The sequence below is a fragment of the Anguilla anguilla genome, chromosome 2 (assembly GCF_013347855.1).
Source record: "Anguilla anguilla isolate fAngAng1 chromosome 2, fAngAng1.pri, whole genome shotgun sequence".
Classification (NCBI taxonomy): domain Eukaryota; kingdom Metazoa; phylum Chordata; class Actinopteri; order Anguilliformes; family Anguillidae; genus Anguilla; species Anguilla anguilla.
The window spans coordinates 22,775,203-22,792,437 of record NC_049202.1 but is presented as its reverse complement, the minus strand read 5'-3'; the positions used below and the strand labels follow the sequence as shown (position 1 = coordinate 22,792,437).

General features: G+C 40.3%; 1 protein-coding gene across 4 annotated transcripts in view; it reads right to left on the bottom strand.

Moving 5' to 3' along the window:
- tdrd1 (tudor domain containing 1) overlaps window positions 1-14,564 on the bottom strand; it is a 31,659-nt gene extending 17,095 nt beyond the window's left edge. For 3 of the 4 annotated variants that reach the window (XM_035407103.1, XM_035407107.1, XM_035407106.1), the window contains exons 1-8: window positions 14,511-14,564; window positions 13,822-14,000; window positions 12,658-12,719; window positions 6,453-6,516; window positions 4,228-4,345; window positions 3,806-3,869; window positions 3,416-3,502; window positions 477-656 (exon numbers count right to left, since the gene is read on the bottom strand). In XM_035407103.1, the coding sequence (XP_035262994.1) occupies window positions 477-656; window positions 3,416-3,502; window positions 3,806-3,869; window positions 4,228-4,345; window positions 6,453-6,516; window positions 12,658-12,719; window positions 13,822-13,981 (735 nt within the window). In that variant the 5' untranslated portion in view covers window positions 13,982-14,000; window positions 14,511-14,564. The remainder of the gene's footprint in view (window positions 1-476; window positions 657-3,415; window positions 3,503-3,805; window positions 3,870-4,227; window positions 4,346-6,452; window positions 6,517-12,657; window positions 12,720-13,821; window positions 14,001-14,510) is intronic. The other variant, XM_035407105.1, reaches the window with a different exon arrangement.
- Window positions 14,565-17,235: the final 2,671 nt, after the last annotated feature.

Below are 17,235 nucleotides of genomic sequence, written 5' to 3'. Positions count from 1 at the left end.
ACTTAAAAAAGTCCTTCATATTAAGCAACAAAACCTCACTCAATGTTCAATATCAAAAGCGAAAACACTTATTTGTGTGAACTGCTAGTCTTGTCTGAGCATATGCAGTACATAAGTCAGTATATAACTGTGCATAACAAACACATGATATTATATTATTAGTGTTCAGAGCATTTAGCTATTTTAATTTGACAGCCTGAGACCAGTATCAAAAAGCAACTTTCTCCCTTAATTCAAGATAAGGCTATCAGCTGCTGTGCTTGCGGTAAATATCAAACAACACAGAAATAACACTTACTTGAGGAATATGTAATAATGTTTTTGCACAGAGATTCAATGAATCTTAATCAGGTATTCAGAATTCACAGTTAAGTACCAGACAACAACCCACTGCTTCTCCTTGCCATTTAAGACCACTAAACTCCTCATTCATCACCTGTGCATGTCTCCCCCAGGTGGAGAGCACAAGTTCCTACCTGATCTTGGGAGTATTTGACAGCACATAGCTCTCCATAGTCAGGCAGGTACTCAGTGCCCAGAGAGCCTGCATAGGTCTTCTGCAGTGCCATGGTAACGTTGTGCAGGAGCTCCGTCATCTCCGCCGACTGGACATGAATGAAAAACTTCCCAGGATTCCTCAGCTCTACCACAGATGCCTGTGAAAGCCACACGTGTAACGCTTCACAATTTCACACTGGCCAGGGGCATACAAGTGAATGGTTTTAGAACCCTGGTGGATTTTTTAAAACTTCTTTATTGTTGACAAGTACATGAAAATTTCCATGTAGCTGGGTTGTCCATATTGTCATACTCTTGTGGATTGTGCAAGAGAATGTTCATGCATGCTCACTTTTAAAAGCTGCAATTTTTATTAGCTTTGAATCCCAGAGGCCAGAAATTTGAATGTGTGATTGCAGCTATACAGCTAATACATTACATTACAGGCATTCAGCAGATGCTCTTATCCAGACACAACTTTATATCCATTTATACAGCTGGATGTGTACTAAAGCAATTCAGGTTAAGTAGCTTGCTCAAGGGTACAACGGCACTGTCCTACCCAGGAATCGAACCTCTGACCTTTCGGTTACAAGCCCAGTTCCTTACCCACTGTGCTACACTGCACCCAATAGCAAAACCAATATAATAAGTATATTTGCTCATTGACTGTCTTTACACTGGAATTTTGACTGGGACAAAATGATAGTGACTGATGATGATGGCTTATTACTACCTATTACGGTTGGGAGTATGTAAGAATTTTCAAACCGGTTTGATATTAAGCCAAATACCGGACCGGTAATACCGAATTTTACCACTAGGCATCGCACGTGACTCAGCCGCTCCCGAGTGGAACATAATGAGAGCCCATGAATGAGAGTGTAGCGGCTTTACCGTTGTTAAGCAAACCTCCGGTTGGTAGTTCTATTTGGACCGTTGTTAAGCAAAAACCTCTGGTTGTTAATTCTATGAAAACAATGATGCTATCAAGAAAAAATAGTTCCTTTTCGTTTTATACCATACAATTAGCACCAATTTTGGTCATTTTGTCATTACATAACTTAATAAAACTGCATGAAACCATAAGTCAATCAAATTAATCTCCCTAGCACTGTCTTGCTTTTTAAATGGTGTGGTCGCGCAGTGTATACATAACGTTTTTCTAAGACCCTCTGAAACGGGTTTTGAATGCCAGCTAGCTTTATGATAGGTTCGACGTCACTTGTCACGTAGCCAATATTAAAATTCTTGGTTTTAGGTCAGAATGGTCTCACGGCATGCTTGTTAACTATTGAATTGTATTCAAAACAGCGGTTACTATAAACTCAATCGTTCACAAACACACGGATGAAAATTATTTGTAAGAAATCTGTCGAATAGTTCACTACCGCAAACAAAAGACTGATAGAAATTATTGTGAAGCCACACCATTTAAGGAAAGTTAAGGAAAAAAATAAGGCGGTTACAAATGAAGCTCTTTCTTCAGTTTGTTCAGACACCATCAAATACTAAAAACACACAGTAAAGTGAATCTTCAAACAAAATGGCTAGCCAAGAAAATAGTGAGTCAGAGATCCCCCCGGGCTTTAAATAGGCAGGCAATGCTTGACAATATCTTGGTTTTTTAATGATTCTAACACCTTTTCAATAACTAACACCAGACAATGAACAGTACATTAAATGTTATCAAGTGGCTTTGAATTTTTTTTCATGCACTTAATGTATATGTCCAGGCAAGTGTGAAACACCTTAATACTGAACACTGGATCATGTTGTCTCACTCTAGATATTTCAGCTTCAAGATGAGCTGTGGTTTCCCACACTCACCTGCAAGCTAGAATTTAGATGCCACCCGCAATTAGGACTTCAGAATCATACAGTTCAAAAGACACTGAACAAAAAGAGCAAAACGAGTAATAGGCAACAATGGGCTGCAGGTGCACGATTGTGCCAGTAGGGGGAGAATGATCTTCAGAGTCAGAGGAGGAGCAGGAACAGGAACGTCCCTACCACTGGCAGGTCTGGTTGTGCAGGTGGTGTGTCTTTACCTGCGCGTGATGGATCACACCCCATCAGAAAACTTCCAGGGTGCACAGCTTTCTCAGAATCACCTGAAATATTGGTGATTCTGAAAACGCTGTAAGAGGAGGAGCAGGAACAGGAACGTCCCTACCACTGGCAGGTCTGGTTGTGCAGGTGGTGTGTCTTTACCTGCGCGTGATGGATCACACCCCATCAGAAAACTTCCAGGGTGCACAGCTTTCTCAGAATCACCTGAAATATTGGTGATTCTGAAAACGCTGTAAAAAAGAAATCCAACCCAACAGAAACTCACTGTGATGTGACTGGAGTCACACTGTTGCTGTTGCACACCTCTTCAATGAATCCCTCCTGTTTATCCCTTCGGCGACACGAGGCCAACCGTGCACCACGTAAATTTCCATGTAATGGCTTTTGTGAAACCAAAGCTACACTTGTTTGAGCTATGACAAAGTTTATTATTAGTATTTCATAAGTTTAATAATAGTATAATTAATTGTAACACTGTTTCTTTTAACAAATAATAGGCGATTTTAATTATGTTGTTGCAGTCTTATGTTGTTTCCAGCCAGGTCCCTGTGCGAAGATGGCACACTAGGGGCTTCATTTACTTTTACCTTTAGCATCTGCAAAACATTTCAGCACACGCAAAACCAGTATTTGGTGGAATCATTGGTCATGCTATTAGTTTTGCGATGCTAAAAGATTCTGCAATACTAAAGGTCTTAGTATATCAAGCCCTAGATGTTCGAAGAGAAATAATTATCAGTTGCCATATCGGCGTCATCTGGCTGAAAACAAAAATTTTAACATCTGCTAATACCAATAACAGTTGCCGATATATCATGTATCCCTACTGTATTGTATTGCATACCTGCAGCTGAGTTCCTTTAGCGATCTTGTTTTTGGGCAACTCGTGCAGATACACTCTCGTCACCTGTCCCACGGGGGCTGCTCTCACCTGCCAGGAGGATGTGGTGGGGCATAGCATATCTCAGATACTGCCACTGACGTCAACAGAGATACTATCACACAGGATTTTAAATTTCTCTCTGCATACTGCAGTGCTGTTCCCCTCCACAGATATCTCTTATGATGCCGTCAGGGAACAGCATGAGGACTTACTAATGTACAGCAGAGGCATCTTACCATTTTGATGGGGACCTTTCTGATTAGGGGTTGGAAGTTAGCAGTTTGTAAACTGAAGAACTCCACAGAGCCACAGCGAACACCCAACAAACAATCAAGGAAGTGTGGAACTTACCGTGGATTCTGGAGACTTGGGTCCGCTTAACACAGGAGATGTCACCGGCTCTCGAGTTTTGCTGCTTTTCAGAAAAATAACAGGGGAGGGATAAAAGCGTTTTCTTTATTTCATGAACTAAAAAGGAACACCTGATTTATGTATATATGCAAAAACTTTGGCACAGGTCTTTATATTGTATCGATCTGAATGCAGATCTGCTGGCCATTACACTGCCTGATTAGGCTAACAGCCAGCAGACTCAACTCTACCATCCAGAATACAAAGATCCAGCTGTCACCCTACTTTGAAGTAGCACTGATCATCAACCCTAATCCTCAGACACAATTCTATTCAGGTGGTCAAAGAATTCTATTCTTTGGTCAGAGTGAACTGGTGAATTTTTCCCCACACTCCAGACTGTATGCTGTTACCACGGTTACCTGGATGGGGATTCCTGTGCGCTCGCCTTGCACACATGCCTGTGGGCCTTCCAGTCCTCCGTCTGGCAGGCCACCGAGCAGTAACATGTCGTCTTGCACCGCGTGCACCTGAAGTTGCCTGAAACACATCCACCGATGAATTAAGCAATGGTGTGACGCACACCAATCAACTCTGAAAGCACATAAACAGGTGAATTAAATAACCACATCCTACAATATAAATGCAAACCATTCAAGCATTCCACTGCCACTTAAAGCTGCAGTTAATAACTCAATGGTCGCAATGTTGCGAAAACACATTGAAAGTCAAAATTCCCGTCGGCCCTGCTCACAGAAAAGAGACCCCTCACACCTGCTTCTCCACATAGCTTGTCCTGAACATGCATCAACATTTCTAGCTACAATTCCTCAACAATGCAGGATTACATGATTACAGACTGGCACAGCTAATGCTACACTAAAAACTAAAAATGTCAGTCCAGGTGAAACAAACTGAATCGTTTCCGTTGTTGCAGAGCTTACCAATAGCATAATAAAACATCTTTAATTTAGTCACCTAATTCCGTAATTAATGAAGAGATGGTTTTGCTAAGTTCCCTAGCTAGTCATAAGTTATATTTTCTACGGTATGTGATAGCTAACATTAGTGAAATATTTTTTGATGCTCTGCACAGACCGTGCACTTCTGTAGGTTACTAGCTACAGACGCTACTTATAGTTTTTTTCAAAGTAACTTCAAGTCACATTATTCTAATTATATAAGACTGCTAAGTCAAACAGTTATGTGGCTGACCATGTGTTGGGGCAGCCATAGCCCTGATACAGGACCCTATAGGAATCAGTTTCTGTATCTGATACACAACTGATACTGGCTACAAGTGGCAAGCAGGATTCTAGAAGGATCTAGCTAACATTATCTATTTGACAGACAAATTTAGCTTACCTAGCTAGCCTAGATAAACTACCTAACTTCACTTACACACAAATAACGTGAGTAAACATATCATTCTTCCAAGAAATATCCGTATCAATAATGGCTACCCAAGCTACTTCAAAGGCTAAATTCACTGAAGGTAACTTACTTAACTGGCAAGCATAAATACCAGGTAAATGAGTGATAGGAACTTAGACCTACCTGTCCAGTAGAAACAATGCATGCTCAGTGTTCGTCTTCAACAACACCTGCTCCTAAAGTTCTCACCACCTTCCAAATTGAGCTCAAATGTTTATTCTACAGTGAAAAAGCACTTGCCCCCTTTTTGTTATCCTTTATTATTGCATATTTGTCACACAGAATGGTGATCTTTAAACAAAATGTAACACATTTTAAAAAATAATTTTTTCATTTATTTAATGAAAAAAGTTCAAATCACCCTGTGAAAACATAACTGCCCTCTTAAACTTAATAACTGGTTGCACCACCTTTAGCAGCAATAACTGCAACAAAATCCAAACCAAATTAGTTTTTCTCATCACTGTGGAGGAATTTTAGCCCACAATCTTTGCATAACTGCTTTAATTCAAACAAATTGGTAGGTTTAGTAGCATGAACTCCTCGTTTAAGGTCCTGTGACAAAATCTCTATTGGGTTTAAGTCAGGACTTTGACTAGGCCACTTCAAAACTTTCATTTTGTTTATTTTCAGCCATTCAGATGTGGAATTGCTTTTTTGTTTTGGATCATTGTCTTGCTGCATAAGCCAAATACACTTCAGCTCCAGCTCACAGACAGATGACTGGGCAAGCCCAAGTTATACAGGTTCCAAGGCAGCAAAGAATCCTCACACCATCACAATATAACCACCATGATTGAATGTTGGTATGATTGCTGTGAAATGCTGTATTTACTTTATGTCAGACAATGGGACCTGTGTCATCCAAAAAGTTCCACTTTTGACTCATCTGTCCATAGAACATCATCCCAACAGGCTTGGGGATCATCCAGGTGCTTTTTGTGCAAATGTAAAACGAGCACTGACGTTTCACCGGGTTAGCAGTTCTTACCGCCATTCCACAACGTATGGGGCTGGATTTCTCACAGCAGCTCTTGCAAAGGATACTACCAATTAAGCTTGACCATTCCCCAGTAGTTTTCCAAAAAAAAAAAAAAAAAAGGGAAAAACAAAGTACCCAACTGCAGATTTAAAGTCAGGAGTTGCCGCACAAATTAACGGCATGCCGCTCGTTTGAACACCATGTGCATGTCTGAGACAGGACGAAACTGACCTTGCTGACTGCAGTAATTGCACAGCTTCACCACAGTGGGGTTTCCGGCCTCAGGCCAGGTCTTCTACAGGGAAAAACACAATTTTACCAACATCATGTTCTGAAAGCACACAAAGTGTCAAAAATCACATCCAGAACAGCCTAATTACTCATGTCACATCCAGAGCAGACATAGGTTTCCAACTGTTTTGAAGACATTATTTCTCAGGACATGTTATGAGAGCAACACCTGTGACATATAGAGGGGAAGACTGAGTTTCATTTCAATCGCTTGCAGGTGAAGGAGCTGGGAAAGACTGTGACTGCAAACTGGTGCAAATAGGGTCAAATTTACCAGTTTTGAACTTTTAGCAGAAAGGGAATTACACTTTTGAGAGATGCATTTCACAACCAGTGACAAAACCAATGCAAACTTAGTTCTTACATTACATTACATTTATTTGGCAGACGCTTTTATCCAAAGCGACGTACAAAAGTGCATTTCATGGTCACAGACAACTGCTAAACACAGGTTCAGTAAGGTACAATATTTATTTTGTACAGCTATTTCTAGCCAAGAACACAGTTCAGTTCACAACACTATTCAGACCTAACCTCTGCAAAGCCAACTAGGCAGAAGAATACGCTACAGTATTAGGACAAATACAAATTACCAAAAAGTGCTGGGATGGGGCAACATGTAACAAGTGTCATGAAAAGGGCGGGGGGGGGGGAGATGTAGAGTGAAATATACAGCGTGGTGGTGGTTAGTCTAGGTATAGTCTGAAGAGATGAGTCTTCAGGACCTGGCGGAAGATGGGTAGTGAGGGGGAGGTTCGGAGAGGGACGGGGAGTTCATTCCACCACTGGGGAGCTAGGGTGGAGAAGCTCTGTGATCCCTTTGGGCGGGTGGGAGGGGTTACAAGGCGCCCTGCTGCCGCAGAGCGGAGTGATCGAACAGGCACATAGAATCGAGTCATGTCCTGCAAGTAGATGGGGGCTGTCCTGTTGGCAGCAGTGTAGGCAAGGGTCAGGGCTTTGAACCGGATCCTGGCAGCGACCGGTAGCCAGTGGAGTGATCGCAGCAGAGGAGTGACGTGGGAGAATTTGGGAAGGTTGTAGATGAGTCGGGCAGCAGCATTCTGAATCATCTGTAGTGGCTGTATGGCACAAGCTGGCAGGCTTGCAAGGAGAGAGTTGCAGTAATCAAGGCGAGAGGTCACCGTAGCCTGGACAAGCAGCTGGGTGGAGTGCGTCGTCAAGTATGGTCGAATCCTTCTGATGTTGTACAGAAGGAATCTGCAGGACCGTGATGTTGCCTTGATGTGTTCCTTGAGGTCCAGTTGGTCATCCAGGACCACCCCCAAGCTCTTGGCAGAGTGAGAGGCAGTCACTGTGGTGCCATCAACCGTGATTGAGAGCTCACGAAGTAAGGAGGTCTTGCACGGGAAGAAGAGCAGCTCAGTTTAGTTTAGTTTCTTGTTTAGTGTTTCTATTTATCTATTTATCTACATTTGCATTGACTTTTTGCCTGCATGGTTGCATTGAATATAATAAGATTTTTTAATTTTATTTGAGATCGTCAGTTCAAAACAATAAATATCAATAACGCATTGCACTACAAATTTTTTACATACATCTCTGCCCCCCATGCCTTCATAACGACATGTTCATTGTTAAACGTGATCTAGCACAGGTAAATGGCAACCATTAACCATATAAAATATCTGGAATTCATATAGATATATTGAGCATTTTTGCATATACTTCACTCCTATATTTCATAAAAATAAAAAAATAATATCCTGGGTGTATCTAACCCATGCAAACAGTTTCACAGGTGTTAATAAGTAAACAAAACACAAGGGTTAAGTTTGCCACAAGAAGCTTCTCTGGATAAGAACTAAGAACCTCTGCTATAATACACATTTATCGCTGGACATACTGCTATGGATATGTAGATATAGTTTAGATTTTTTGTGCTTTTTTATACATTTATACTAATGAATAGAGTACAACAGCTTCACATTTACAAAAAAATGTTCCACTCAGACAAAAATCAACAGTGCTGTTTTGATCAGTAGCACAATTACCGCTCCAAAAATCAAAAGCAACTTCAACTTTTTTAGTATCTGGTGTATAATGCAACAGAATGCTCTGAAATTTTCACACATTTAAAATGAGTCACCGCCTTTGGACACAAATTAAATATACATTTACCCCCAGAAAACTTGTCTGATTATCCATGTAGTATGTTATACAATAACATACATCACCTGTACTTTACCAAGAAAGTTCAATGATATTAAAATTTTTTATATTCAAATAAATGCAATGAAATCGCAGGGACACTTAAAAATAAATGATGACAAACATATCAAGTGAATTTCAAAATGAATACTTTATTTTATAAAGTTATAATCGTGCAAATTCGTTCGGTGTAGAAGACAACGCGTGACAATTTTTCAAACACCGCTTGCACTTTTTGTTTCTTCTAGAGTGCCAGTTTTTCAGATTCTGTTCGGTGCAAACATGCTTGTTATGATTAATCTTTCTGTAAAATTGATATCCAAATATCGAAAATATCCAAAACGGAAGTAATATGAACAAACGTGAAATGTTTTATGTTACCCTTCATGGCTACCATATAAGGTATGGACTAGCAGATTTATACATAGGCTATATCCAGAAGTACAGTTGAGGCCAAATGTTTACATACACCTAGGCTAAAGATATTCAAACTCCGTTTTTCACAACTCCACACATTTCATATTACCATACATATCTTTTGGCAAGTCAATTAGGGCATGTAGGCTACTTTGTTCACATCAAAGGTAATTTTAAAACAATCGATTAGAGACAGATTTATTTCAGCTTTAATTCACTTTATCAGAATTACAGTGGGTCAAAAGTTTACATACACCAAGTTGACTGTCTCTTTAAACAGTCTGTGAAGATTCCAAAAATTTAATTACTTTATAGAAGCTTTTGATTGGCCAATTGTCATAATTAGGAGTTAAAGTTACAATCTCAAAGATTTCAGTTTCGTTCTCTTTGGCGGTACCAATGGCGAGAAGCGGTAATTGCAGGTGTGTTTTTGGACCTCACTTCCCATAGATCCAACCGGATCCAACCAGTGTCGCCTGTGTAACGTTATTTTGTTTTCTCCGGCTTGACATCTTTACACAGAAATCAGACCCGGCTCTGCTCCACCTATACCCCGGCTTATATATTGATGAACCTGATTGGCAATGTAAATAACGGTAACGTTAAGGTCAGTTAACATCAATGATTCGCAACGAGACGAAACGGTTTTAGAATGTTGCAGAGAAAATTGCAGCGGTGTGAACTGGTTAGTTGCAGAGCCTCTGAAGCCGTTGCCTAGGGTCTCAAAAGACCCACCTTGTCAAATCGCCAATGCAGTTTTAGAACGTTTACAATCAGACGTCTTTGCAAGTTGCATCCAGTCTTGTTGCGAATCATTGATCTGAACTGGTCTTTAGTTAGCTACATTGCAACGCTGCCACAAGGTAGCATTGCATTCAAGAGACAGTTTGCAAGGTCGGTACCGGTCGGTAGCGTTAGTTAGCTGACATTAGATTGTGTTAATTACATTAGCTAGCTAGCTGACGCAACGTTACCTGATATGAGATGGATACTGTGCGCAACGTTGTCTAAACTAATGTTGCCTTTATTGACATGGTCCGGTAGCTAGCGTTAGCTGTGCGAATAGCTATGTAATTTAGTAACGTTACATTGTCATCAAATGTAATACGAAATCTACATCAACAAATAATATGACCTCTCATGTTACACAAAAACTTATTAGAGTTCCATAACCCCCCCCCCCCACCCCCCCACTTTTAACGCTAGCAGACACCGGAAAAAACAGTACGCCGCTCATACACAAGTGAGTTGAAGAGCAAGCCTGTTGCGTTAGCTCCGCCTACCCTCTCTGGTGGACCAACCACTGATGGGTGATGGAAAACGCATCACTATCTATGCGCCGCTTGTGATTTTTTCCCGGGAATGTCGCCACAGACACCCAGTTCTTTAATCATGAATTATTATAATAATAATAATAATATAAATTAATATAATAATACGCTCAATCACCATTGTGTTACCCAATTCAGTGATAGATAGTGACTTAACAAACATTTATTTTAATGAAAATCTTCGAGATTATTACTTTAACTGGTAATTAATTGGCACCTGTGGCTGTATTTAAGGGCCTACCTTCAGAGCCACTGCCTTTCTGCCCTTGATACAATGGGAAAATCCAAGCAACTCCGGGGGAAAAAAAATTCTGGACCTCCACAAATCCAGTTCCTCCTTAGGAGCAATTACAAACAACTGAAGGTACCACGAGCATCTGTACAAACAATTGTATGTAAATATAAAAATCTTGGGACCACACGGACACTGCATCATTCAGGAAGGAGGCACAAATGAACTCCCATGACTCAACAAACTTTGGTCCGAAAGGTTCAACTGAACCCCAAGACATCAACAAAGGAACTGGTGAAGGAGTTGGAGGCATCAGGGACCAACATCCACCATTCAGAGAATCCTACATTGCCATGGCCTGAAAGGCTGTCGAGAAAGGAAGAACCCCCTACTCCAAGACAGATAAAAAAGCCAGAATGAAGTCTGCAGGTGATCACCAGGATGAAGACCTAGCCTTTTGGAGGAGTGTTCTCTGGTCAGACGAAACAAAAATGTAACTGTTTGGCCATAATGATTAGCGCTATGTATGGAGGAAAAAGGGTAAGGCTTTTAATCCGAAGAACACCATCCCAAATGTGAAGCATGGGGGTGGCAGCATCATGTTGTGGGGGTGTTTTGCTGGAAAAGGGACTGGTGCACTTCAGAAAATAGATGGCATCATGAAGGAGGAGGATTGTCTAGAAATACTGAAGCAACACCTCAAGACATCAACTAGAAAGTTATAACTTGGTCGCAACTGGGTCTTCCAGCAGGACAATGATCCTAAGCATACCTCCAAAGTTGTAACAAAATGGCTTAAAGACGACTAAGTGAAAGAACTGGAGTGGCCATCACAAAGCCCTGACCTGAATCCCACAGAAAATTTGTGACTGAACTTAAAAAGCATGTTCGAGCAAGGAGGCCCACAATCCTGACTCAGTTACACCAGTTCTGTCAGGAGACATGGGCAAAAATTCCAGCAAAGTATTGTGAGAAGCTTGTGGAAGGCTACCCCAAGCGTTTGATTCAAGTTAAGCAATTAAAAGTCAATGCCACCAAATACTAACAAAAAAGTGTATGTAAACTTTTGACTGAAAATCAGATCATAGGACATAAAAGCTGAAATAAATCTGTCTCTTAGATATTATTTTGAAATTACCTCCTATGGAAATAAAGTAGACACCCTAATTGACTTAACACAGGAAATGTATGGTAACATGAAATTTGTGAAGTTGTGAAAAATATAGTTTGAATGTCTTTAGTCTAGGTGTATGTAAACTTTTGGCCTCAACTGTAAAATATCAATTGCATTTGACTGAGATTACATTAGTCTGTTGGGTTTTTGCTAAGCTATTGGTGTGTGCAGCTGTAGCTGGTCTTATGCAGTTTAACAGACAGTATTCCAAAATACTGAAACAATTTCTGCGTTTATAAACTGTTATCACAAATGGTAATGAATGAGGCCTTATGAGTACTTTAAAATGCCATTTAAAGCTTATCATATTACATTAACTCTATTGTATTGACTTCATTGTCTAATAACAAAATGCAATAAAAGAAATAAAAAGTACAAAGTTACAGTCAACTTGTTTTGGTCCATGTTACACAAAGCCAAGTGGCAATTGTGCAACAGATCATTACAAAGAACACTGTAATTCTTATTTCAGAGAGCCAGCTCAGCTGTAATGATATCCACTGCACATTTTTAATTGACCATTAAATTGTTCCAACAGAGTAATTTGGGTCTAACATGCTCCATCCCTTAAACGAGGATGAATGGTTAAGCATTTTAGCACAAACTGTGCACTTGCTTTCTGTGTAACTATCATGTGAGACAATTCTGTCTGCCACATGATTGATAGGGCGGCCCTGAGGTTTAGAGCATGATTAAACTTCACTAAAACTGAACCAGTTTAAGAGAGAGAGAAAAAAAAAAACGAAATTCCAGTGGGCCAGCCACACACTCACAGACTCTGTCACGCAAAGATCGCAACAAAATGTTATGAGCAGTACTTACAGATGGACTGTCTTCTGCAGGCAAAGGCCCATTGTCTTTCCTTCCACTGTCCATTTTTGCAGCTAAAAAAAGAAAATAGTATTTTAGAATAATAAAGCCCTGTTTTGAACATTTGTAAAAAAATAAAATAAAATAAGTAAAGAAAATAAGTAAGAAAAAGGAAAAAAAGAAGCCACTAACACCACCACTGACAACTTAAAACCTTGTTTTTAAAATTTTTACCCAGTCTGGAATGGCCAACAGCAGTTGTAAGCCGTGATAGTCACTGCTACCCTCAATCCAATTCGGGAGTGTGCAGATGAGAACATGCCTGTGAGGTCAGCTACTTTTCATTCTGCAGTGCACCAATCAAGTGCGCATAGATGAGCTGGAGGAGGATGCTTGACAAAGTGGGGCAGGGGTGGGGTCGCATATTGGCGAGGAGACACGATTGTCCCTCCAACTAAATCCCTTCCTTCCCATTCCCATCCAGGACCAAACCATGCAACCCATCAATGCATCACAAAAGGTCCTCAACAGCATGAACCACTGGCAGTCTTCACCATTTTATGGTGTGGAACACTTACGTCAAACAAGCTATCACTGTAGGGCTGTGCATTGTACATCTATGCTGAATGGTTGTTCCTTTTTATTTTCAACATAAACTTATTTTAAGCAAAATTATTTCATTTTAATACAAGGTTAAAATATTCAGAATGGTGTCATTTCTGAAAAGAACATGAAGGGGAAAAAAGTGTCACTGTGTAGGCCTACAGCTGAAAAACAACTAAAAACCAGCTGAACTACCTACTCTAAAACCAAAGAAAAGCCACAGAAGCACAGATATGTGTGCAGGAGTGCGGAACAAGCCGTTCCATTTAATCATTTAATAAAGACGCTCTTAAATTCCCAGGATATGCTGCTGCTTTGAATACTAATAAAATAGCGCGTGGTAAACGGGCTGGGTGTTTCACCTGTGTAATGTCCGGCAGCTATGATTGTCAAGCCAACGCAAAATTGGCGCATTAGTCACACAAAGATCGTTGTTTACTGCTGTACATAGATGGCCATAGTCTGGACACCGGAAAAATCGTAATTTTGCAAAAACATAACATTCAAACTTTGAAAATCAAGCTGATGGTGAAATGTATTTAAGTTACAATTTATTCTACGTCACACTTTTACCATCTCCGGCGCCAGCGTTGGCAGTCAGGCCGCCTGGTGACAGACTCTTCTTTTCGCCAAATGGAGGCGTGATTATCCTGGGTGAAATCCCAAGGCTAGTCGCCGGTCGCCTTAGAGGGAGATTTGGACGCACGGCGGATTGGAAAATGGCGCTGTTCATGATCCAACACAAGTTTACACTAGGATTAAGAAGGGGGGAAATGCGTCACACACACACCTATAGTAACAAGACGAAAGTTAAAGATAACAATTGGTGCTGTTATTATGGATTTGTTGCGCAAAAAAGGTCAACACTAGGAGGAGTGATTCAGTTCGCTAGCTATACAGAACGTAGGGAATTTATGTGAGCCGGTTTTATCCAAGTCATTACATTAACCCTCGACTATATATAATACAATAAATCATGTTACATTCAAGTGAACAACGTTTTCCTTAAAAATTATAAGGAAGACATACTATGCATCTACGTGATTACTCATTATCGGGCCACGTCCTCAGCTAGCTAGCTAATTTGACTTGCTAGTTAGACTAGCTAGCAGCAGATGAGTCACGATCTCCCAAACAAGTTTCAGAAGCTAGTTACAACAAATGAATTATTAACATATTATGTGTTCACCCTATGGCCACACCCAGACAGTATCTGCAAAATTATATTATGGTACAATATTTGAAAGGACGTGTAAGGCTACCTGTTGCTCTGCTACACGTGCCCGATAACCCTTCTTCGGAATTGTAAAATTATGAGCATGCGCGGTAAAACAAAGAACATGACGCGATTGTCACGCTCTAAATTTTTGAATGCCATGTACCACAGACGGTTTTAGCACAATTTTCCACAACCCACAGCTGAAATTGGGGGGACACAACACTACAGCTGTTTCTGTAAAATGGTCAAACCTATATGCAATGAATGTAAATGTCATGAAGTAATGTCGTTGTACACTGCAATGACAATAAAGGAATCTATCTATCTAACAGCTGATTGTCTGCTCTTTTTTTCAGATTCATCTTTTGATCTGAAATCCAAATGCCTTAAGTATATAGCGAAAATAACAATTATTACTCTACTGTTACCATACTTTTGGAAGGCATTGTATGTGTTAATCAATTTATTTTGGTCCTATAATCCCCATAATTCACATTCTGTAGGAATTGGCCATTGTTGATCACTGGTTCTTGTCACATTCAACCATTTTGAACGCGGAGGTGGGTTTTGGCTGAGAATGTTGGTGGGTGAGCGTAGTGGGTGAATCTGTAGCCTCACTTTCCAGGTTATGGATGCAAACCCATCTGCATGACATTTCAATTCTTGTTTTCTCCACTGCACTCAGACCATGAGTCATCACAGACAAGCACTTGAATTATTCGAAAATAACAAAAAAGGGGGCTTAGATCCCCTGATATAAGTTGATCCTTAAAGCTTTGAGTGTGGGATTAGTCACGCAGTATCTGGAATGACTGTGGATGTGGATGATTGCAATATGACGTAAAAGAAAAAGGAAGGTCTCTCGAACTTGATGAAAAATAATGTTTATTTACAGGAAGGCAGTTGTCAGAAATATTCTGGATAATCGAGAAACATATTCTGGATTCAGCGGAGTTAGTCTGAACCTCATTTTCCAGACCGAATGTCTTTAAATACCTTTATTCATAAATTCTTTTCTGAGGTGGGAAACAGAAATGCATATTAAAATAATGTGATTTGGTACATTTATTATATTATTAATCAAATCTGGAAATCTTTGGAATAGTTATTTGATCACCCACTCCCGGCTGCTATTCTATAATTGAGAACTATGTTGATTAGTGATGACGAGTTGATGTCTGTGCTTATAACATGCATCGTCCTTATGATAAGTTGACCAAATCTATATGGTAGGCAGTCATGATTGATGTGCTAGTGTTTGAGACTTGAGTGGAATAATTTTACAATGCCTATGATTGATTTCAAATACGCTGATATGCATATATATTGTATGCTACACTTCATTTTAGTGTAGGATAAAGCAGCACAACTATGGTGAATGTGTGATAAACATTATAATGTTAAACTGCATGAACCAGCAGGAGGTATCTTGTTCTCAGAGTATGCTGAGTTAAATTAATTAGCACTTCATCAATCAGTTTAAGCAGTTTATTGCATAGTTAACTCACCCTGATTCTTAAATATGAACTGGTTACTGATTTTAAGGGAGCTCTCCAAGACCATCGTTGTACACCCTTGAGATAGAGAGTCAATTAATTGCCATGTGAGTGTGGCATAGTGAGCGCTGGTAAGTGCAGCTCTAGGCAATGCCTCTACGGAATGTTGGGGGATGAAGGTCATCTAATGGATCCTTTTGTCTTGTAAACAAGCAGGCAGTTTTCTAGTGTGGCTGAATAAAACCTGGGTAATCTTGTGAAAAATAAGATAGCTAACAGTCAGGTTTGGCAAACTGCTGAGTACATTAGAGTGCTACAAGGTACGTAGAACAGACACAGGCAACCTACTTAATGACGGCAGAGGAGCCAGCAGTAAATCTGAACCATTATTATACATCAATAGAAGGTCAATACAGGTCACAGTATGGTGGCCTGGGGGCTTGCCTGGTACCAAGCAGAGAAGGGGATTGACGTACGAGAAGAAGCCAGATCTTTTGGATTGCTAACAGGCCTGTTTCTTTCTGCTCGGCTGACTGAATATTACCGACTGTCGCAGGGTGATCTTCCAATATGTTTACATGGTTTTTAAGGAGGTCGACATGGTAGTGCAGTGGGTAACACTGTTGCCACACAGAAGGTTCACATCCCTTTCTTGGTTTGAATCCTGGCTGAGGATGTGTGGAGTTTGCTCACTGTGTGGCTTTCCTCCAGGTACACCGGTTTCCTCCCACACCCCAAAGACATGCAGGTTAGGTTAATTGACCATAGGTAAGAGTCTGTGCGTGAATGGTGCGTGTGCCCTGTGATGGACCGGTGAACTGTCCAGAGTGTATTCCTGCCTTTTGTCCAAGGCATGCTGGGATAGACTCTGGCACCTCCTGCAACCCTGACCAGGAATAAGCAGATATATATATATAATGGATGGATTGATTCAATTTAAAACCACAGAAATATTTGAATTTATTAAAAAAAGAATTTAAATTATTTTTTGAATACATTTATAATAAGATTAAAATATTTCTGCAGTTTTTTGCAGATTGCGGGTTTGAGTGGTGGACTGGTCTAGCTCTCTCCAGCTGTTTTGTGGTCAGGGTGGTGTTTAGCTTAGTTAGCCACAGTAATAATACTAATAAAGATACCTTGCCAATTCATAACGAAAATGTTCTGCCATCACTGATCGTCATGGTACCCAAGGGAGGACGCTTGTTTGGTCTATGAGGTGGTTACTTCGTGCCTCTGATACATATTATATAAAATATTTAGCTGTTAATA